This window comes from Sceloporus undulatus, chromosome 3 (genome assembly GCF_019175285.1).
Source record: "Sceloporus undulatus isolate JIND9_A2432 ecotype Alabama chromosome 3, SceUnd_v1.1, whole genome shotgun sequence".
Classification (NCBI taxonomy): domain Eukaryota; kingdom Metazoa; phylum Chordata; class Lepidosauria; order Squamata; family Phrynosomatidae; genus Sceloporus; species Sceloporus undulatus.
Genome location: NC_056524.1, coordinates 101,415,390 through 101,422,899, shown reverse-complemented (window position 1 = coordinate 101,422,899; position 7,510 = coordinate 101,415,390). Strand labels below are relative to the sequence as shown.

The window sequence follows — 7,510 nt, the reverse complement described above, 5'->3', positions numbered from 1 at the left end:
TAAAAACGTTTTATTTTAATTCGTATCAAATCCTAAGTGGGAACAAGCTCTAAGTAGTAAAGCAAATGTAACAGCAGAGTGGTTTCTTTATATATATTGTTGCATAGCAGCCTTTCCTTAGATCACAATACTTTTTCATTCAGTAAGAAAGTTATACTCTATGAACACACAGCACTGAAAAAGACACAAAGCAATTCTCTTTACTCTACAAATCAAGTCCCACTGTAGGATAAATAAAATGGAATTAAAAAAATAATAGAAATGTACAAACTGAAAAATTGTTGCAATTACATGTCACAAAGATAAGAGACTAATTGACACTTTGATGTACTCCTAGTTGCCTCCAAGATTATACATTTAAAAGCCTTGAAAATAACACTGCATTCGCCACAGCATTACAATGGTGAACACACATGGCATCTAGAGGATGTAAGTCAGTTCTGGAGGTTTAAATCTTTCAGGATTCAGGTTTCAACTAAATCAACCTTACTCACATAAGGAATATGATATACTACAGTGCTTTTCAATTGTCTCCCAGAGAGCTTTACACCTTTTCATGGTTTTGGAGGAAGAAGATCAATAATGAAGAAAATATTTTCTTGAAAGACTGCTTCTCCTCCATTACCAGTCTTAACCTGTGCAACTGGTGGGTAGCCCTGACTGTATTCGGGATTGTGCTCTCAAGGGGAAGGCATGACGTTCAACAGGTCCGGTCAGTACAACATGGTCTAAAATGTTGTATCTGCTTCCTCAGGCATGATCCAGAAGTATTTGCACTGTGCTGAAGTCCTACAGGATGTGATATGGTATGTGGAAAGCATGTGGAAGGCAGTGCCAAATACAATCAGTGATATATTACAATTAGAGGTAAAATTTCTGAAATGTTTGAAGCCAAGGGAAAAATAGGCACCACCCCCTTATTTCCCTCCCTCAAGAGTAAAACAGAAATGTTGGGGCAGAGAGCTGAAATATCTGCAAAACTTCCTTTCTTATCCAACTAAAACTTGTTTTAAAACACAAACTGCACAATTTATTGGTATATTTATATAATTTACACAGACTTTTATTTATTTAAATATTTTTCTAGGCCTCACCTTCCAGTGAGGTCTTAACTAAAATGAATTCTATGTATTCTTAGAAATAAGAACCACTCTGTTTCCCGGAGCTTTCTCCCCGGCAAATATATACATGATTGTTTCTCAAAAGTATAAATGGCTTAGTTTTGTACAAGCACAGCCAGGAGCCATCCCAAAAGAGAACTTAATACAACTATTGCACTGTTAGTTTACTTCCTGCCTAAGAGTTTTTAAATATGATATGGCAGGAATGGGGAATAGCTGGGTCTTCAGGAGATGTTGGACCACAACTCCACCATCCACTGGCGAAGGAAAGCTACTGTGCTGTTCACTATTAATTATAGCATAGGAAGTAGATATGGCATAGGAAGTAGATATGGCATTCTACATAACAGTTACAACAAGCAATTAACATGCTATGTGGGGGAACTATATACTAGGAAAATATTGTCAACCTGCAACAGATGCTGAGATGTTGAAGAATGATATATGCACTTTGTGCAGCACTCACTCACTTTTATTACACAAGAATAAGAGTTCTAAGTGTGAACTGAACTACAACCTTTGAGTCCATCCAAAACCATGTTTACACAGAAATAGGTTCTCCCACCCCCTGCCAGTTCAGTGGAATTGATTTCATAATTAATATATGAGTTTGGAATTCAATCTAAGCAACTTTGTTGTTGTGTGCCTTCAATTCATTTCCAACTTATGAAGCCTCAATGTGACCCTATCATGGGGTTTTCTTGGCAAGGTTTGTTCAGAGGTGGTTTGCCATTGTCTTCCTCTTGGGCTGAGAGTATGTGACTTGCCCAAGGCCACCCCAGTGGTTTTCTATGGCCAAGCAGGGAATCGAACTCTGGTCTCCAGAGTCCTAGTCTAATACAGTACTCAAATCACTACACCGTGTTGTTTCATCTAAGTAACTAGTTTCTGTTAATTTTGTTTTTTTCCTGTTATATGTGCCCCCCAACTTCTCAAAAACACCCCACCCAAATTCTGCCTATTAAAAGACACTTTCTTATTGTAACCACATTTATATATTGATTTAGTCATTGCTTATTTTTATAGAATAACTGAGACTTACCATGATTGTAAGACAGAAAGTTTCCTACAAATTTTATATATTCATATGTTGGAATGTCTTTGGGATTCAGACTTCCTCTCAGAAGATGACAATAAAATTCAAAATCATCATCAGCTGGGATTATAAAATAGAAGAAGAAAAAATGTAAATACTTAGGAATAAAACTCTTCCAGAACACAGCCACACAGCCCGAAAAACCCACAAAAAAACTATAGTAGATAGTCTCTGTAAATCAAACAAACTAAACTGTAACCAAGGAAAAGGAAGTAAACCAGTCAATTCAGTGATTCTTTCTGAACATCTACAAAGGCTCATATTTTGTTTGATGAACCTTTGGATTAATGTAGGCTGCTCAGAACTTGTCTAAAGGTAAGGTAAAAGTTTCCCCTTTGATGTGATTGTCAAGTCATGTCGGACTATAAAGGTCAATGCTCATCTCCATTATTAAGCCAAGGGAGCCAGAGTTGTCATTGATGGCTCTGTGGTCATGTGGCCAGCATGACTAAATGCCGAGTCGCATGGAATACTGTTACCAGGTGCCAGTGGTACTTATTTATCTACTTGCACTTTTAGCAAGTAGCAATAGCAAGTACATTTCTGTACTGCTTATCAGTGCACTTAAGCACTCCCTAAGAGGTTTACAAATTGTAAGCTATTTGGCCCCAACAATCTGGGTACTCATTTTAGCGACCTCCTCGGAAGGATGCAAGCCTGAGTCAAGCTTGAGCCCTTTCGCTGGGATTGAACTTTTACATACTTTCACACTGTTAGGTTGGCAGAAGCTGGGACTTGTGACAGGAGTTCACTTCATCACACTTGAACTGCCAATCTGCTGACCTTGCAGTCATCAGAGTCAGCATCTTAACCACTAAAGCCACTGTGTCCCTACATGGGCTTGTCTACATGGGCCAAATGAAATGTGTCCTCATGCTTTCACAGTAAGCTGTCTACATGATACAGAGCCTTATCCCCACATCTGGTTTGATCAGTCCAGACAATATACAGTCCTATCAGCACCAAACTCACATTATACCAACCTTAAACTGGATTTTTAAAAGTCAGTGATTGCTCTGGATTTTGCCATAATTCCGATATTTTTTACTTCCATTTTACTCAATGTCCTGGTCAACTCCCAGCTGGGAATGACAGGTAAGGTTTTTCCCTCCTCAGTGTCACTGCTTGATCTGCAGTCAGAAACAAGATGCCCGGCCATGTAACCAGTGGTAAGGGGATAGAGCTGGACACCTTGTTTCTGACCTCAGATTAAGTGGCAACACTTAATATAGTGGTGACATGTGAAGATATATGCCTGAGGTCACTGCAAAGTGCCCAGGAAACAGGTGACCTCCAGGGCATCTCTGGGGCCAGAACAGTCAAGTGTCCATTCAGAGTTTTGCCCCTGGTACAGATGTGCTCTATAATTAAGTATTTGTCATGTATACCTAAAAGAAAAAGACTGAGTTTAGCTCTTGCCCAAGTATTCAGTACCATTCCAGGAAATAAATCACACAGGCTAAAGTAAAAGAAGTGCAGTGCAGACTTCTATTTTACACTTTACAACTTTTATGTCAGTTTTCTTCCTTTTAATATATAAACAGCTACAGATAGAACAGGATTTCAAAAATGTAATCCTATTACTAAAAGTGACACCCTTGTCTCTTTCCCATATCCACTTTTTTCATATAGGACAGATCCATTGTGACTTTAAAACAAATTCTTTTTTTAAATAATAAATATGTGCTTCATTAAAGTATTTATGAACATTAAAGTAATCAGAGCATGACTCATGCTCTGAAAAGAATGAAATATAATCTGATGGCATTTTCCTCACACAAATTCATCTGATCTTCAGCTAAATAAAAATGGTCTTTCGCTGATTCTTCAAGAGAGAACAGTGTATTATTAACAAACCTGCAAACAATCACATTTTAAAATACAATTAATGTGTATTTAGAGTTTTAAATTATATAGGAGAAACATTCCTAATGGACTGATTTCCATTAGCTCGAAACTGAAATATATGATATTTGAAATATCATATATTTCAGTATATGATATATGAAATATATTTTAAGGTTGAATATGTATAGGCAAAACATTCCAAAAGATTTCACATGCAGACCACTGTAAGACAAATTAACCCTAGACCTCTATGATTTTAGCACTGGAAGCTTATCCTCTTGCTATGACAAAGTCCTTACTAACTCCAGGTTGTTCTTTTAATCATCATCATCATCACCACCACCACCACCACGACCATCATATTTCTTACCTCTCCCCATGGATCGAGGCGGGGAACAACAACAATTAACAGACATACCACATCAGTTAAAATTCACATCAATTTCATAGGACATGCATAACAGTTTAAAATGACAAGATATACACATATTAAAACAATACACATTTAAAATTCACAATTTAAAAATAATCTGGGTAAGCCTGCCGGAAGAGACCAATCTTTAATGCTGTTTTGAATTCAGACAGCATATTCAGCATATGTCAAATCTCTTCCAGAAGGTCATTCCACATTTTTAGTTTTATATATATAAAATCATAATAAAAAAATTAAAATATAGAGAAGAAACACTCACATTTTAAGTAATCTGATGATATAGTATCCAGGAGAAGCATATGAGATGATAATATTTTATAAATGTCTGGCTGTTCTTGTTCTGGAAGGAAATCTAACAAATTCTGGTCGATTACATCAGACTGTAAATGAAAAAAATCAGGGATACAAAAATCAGACATTTAGATTATTTTCAGTCATTTCATTTAACACAAACACACACACAAATTAAACATAAACATACACATAAAGAATAACTGGCATATGTAATGCTGTATATAACCAGATCGTCAGTTTTATATAAAGATACTCACTAGTGAATAGGAATTTTGGTAGTCAGGATCCAAAGTGGCAGGGCTAGGAACCAGTGGTCCTCCACATGCTGTTGAACTACAACCCCCACTGTCCATCTGTTTGGGGCTCATGGGAGTTGGAATCCAACAATAACTAGATTAGACTAGATGGACACATGATGTCCATCCTGGCCCTATGATTCAGAACTAGTTAATGTAAAAAACAGTGGTGGGAATGTGGAATGTACACAGCATGTGGCATTTTGTAAGCAGTAAGACTTATCCCAATGCCACTTGGAGGGGTGCCATTGCTCTACTCTGAGACACTCCTTGTAGTACTGTGGGCAAAGTCTCATGATGTCTAAGGTCAGCCCAAGCCATTGCAAAGCTTCAAATGAAATTGGAATGAAATCTCAATCCAGCTCTTGCTCAAATCTCTTGGAACTTTGAGATATAGCAAGATCTGATGTGAGAGTTGGCAGGCCTTTATAGGCCTGTGCACATGGCTGCCAACAATTGTTGCCCATCCTGCCCCTATGATTCACACCAAGTTAATGTAGAAAGTAATGTTGGGTATGTGGAATGAACACAGCACATAGCCTTTTGTTAAGCAATAGTCTTTCCTTCAGCTAATGGACCTATTCTTCTTTATGTGTCTGTAAACTAGGGGTGCTGAAAATAAGGCTATCTTTAATATTTTTATTCTCTAGTACAACATTAGTACCTTTATTTCATTAGCCACCACACACAGCATGAAACAATCTTTTTTAAAACCCTACAGATCAGCCAACATTAAGAAGGTCAACCAGCAGATTTCAAAAATGGTTGTATAAACTTAGAAGAAATAAAAAAAAACTTCAGCGAATAGGAAACAGTCTTCTATGTTAGGTAGGTTTGACATTGCTACGGAAATGTTAAATTAATTCATTAGACAATTCATTATGAGAAGGGGAAATACAAAAAAGCAGCTACGCTAAGTCATACAGAGTTTATGCATATCTACACTATCCAAAAAAACCATACTCACCTCACAGCTACTGCAACCTAGGCATACAACATTTGTGATGAACTGTGTGGCTTTTGACCAAATATCTGACTTAAAAAGAGCTGCCTTTTACTCCATATTTGCCTAGAAAAGCTAGATTATCATATGTATGACAAGCATGTGGCCAAGAATACTGTGAAGTACAGGACATCTGATCATCCATGACCCCCATTTTATACCAACAGAAGTTTGCCTGAGGGAAATGTGTGGCAGGTTACTCTGATCTTACTATAATGAATGTGGCATTAATGGGGTCACTGCAGAAAATATGCTTTGAGGTGGGTACAGGTTTTCCTATCAGTGTAGACATGCTCTTAAAAATGTTTTAATGCATGTTCCTATGAATGTTATAAATGTTACAACATTTCAACTTTTCTACTATGGGAGTTTTGGAAAATAGAGGTAATCAAATTTAAGTGTTTCCACAGTTATCCCTGCCATATGGTCATCTGCTTAAATACCTCTGGTAAAAGAGAAGATACTATCCCACTCTTACTGTTAGGAAATACATTTATTTAACTAAAACCTGCTTCTATGCAACTTCCACCCCTAGCTTTAGTCCTGCCTACTTGTCATCACAAAGAACAAATCTGCTTCATCTTCAACATGACACACTTTCTGTTAACTGAACACTAACTGCATCATGTCCCCCTTTATTCCTCTCCTCTGCATACTAAATATACTAAATATAATCTGTTTCAACCATTCCTCAACAGGATTTGGCTTCCAAGCTATTCATCATTTTGCCAACAGTCTCAAAAATATGATCAGGTGGGCTTTAAACTGAGTTATGTGGGGGAGAAACACAGTATTTTGGAAGACAGGAATTCATCGAGGGCTGGAGATAATAGTCAAACTGTTATATAGAGGGAATAAGGCAAACAGTACAAGGACCCAACAGTGGGAGGGGAAAAACTTTATACAGGCAGCTAGGGGAGAAGCAGCCGTGGTCTTAGATGTTTCTACATTAATGCACAGAGCATGGGAAATAAAATCAACTTGAACTCCTAGCACAAGAAAGCAAATATGATATAATAGGCATCACTGAAACTTGGTGGGATGAATCTCATGATTGGAATGCAGTAACAAAGGAGTTACCCTTTTAGAGAGAAATAGGCAAAACAGGAAAGGAGGAGGAATAGCATTATATGTCAGGGATGTTTACACCTGTGAAGAGATCCAGGATTTAAATTCTGGAAACCAGGTGGACAGCATTTTGGGGGGGGGGCATTAAAGGGGAGGGAAACAACAGGGATGTTATTGTGGGAGTCTTCTACAGACCCCCAAGTTAAACTGAAAAACTGGATGATACCTTTCTAGAACAGATGACCATACATTCAAAAAGGAGAGATGTAGTAGTGATGGGTGACTCTGCCTATGCTGATATTTACTGGAAATCAAACTCAGCCAAAACTTTAAGGTCTAGAAAATTCCTCA

General features: G+C 37.5%; 1 protein-coding gene across 4 annotated transcripts in view; it reads right to left on the bottom strand.

Annotated features, from left to right (window-relative positions):
- The window catches only part of NPAS2 (neuronal PAS domain protein 2), a 104,341-nt gene that overhangs the window by 41,979 nt on the left and 54,852 nt on the right, over positions 1–7,510 (bottom strand). For all 4 annotated transcript variants that reach the window (XM_042460963.1, XM_042460962.1, XM_042460964.1 and 1 more), the window contains exons 6-7: positions 4,758–4,878; positions 2,164–2,277 (exon numbers count right to left, since the gene is read on the bottom strand). In XM_042460963.1, the coding sequence (XP_042316897.1) occupies positions 2,164–2,277; positions 4,758–4,878 (235 nt within the window). The remainder of the gene's footprint in view (positions 1–2,163; positions 2,278–4,757; positions 4,879–7,510) is intronic.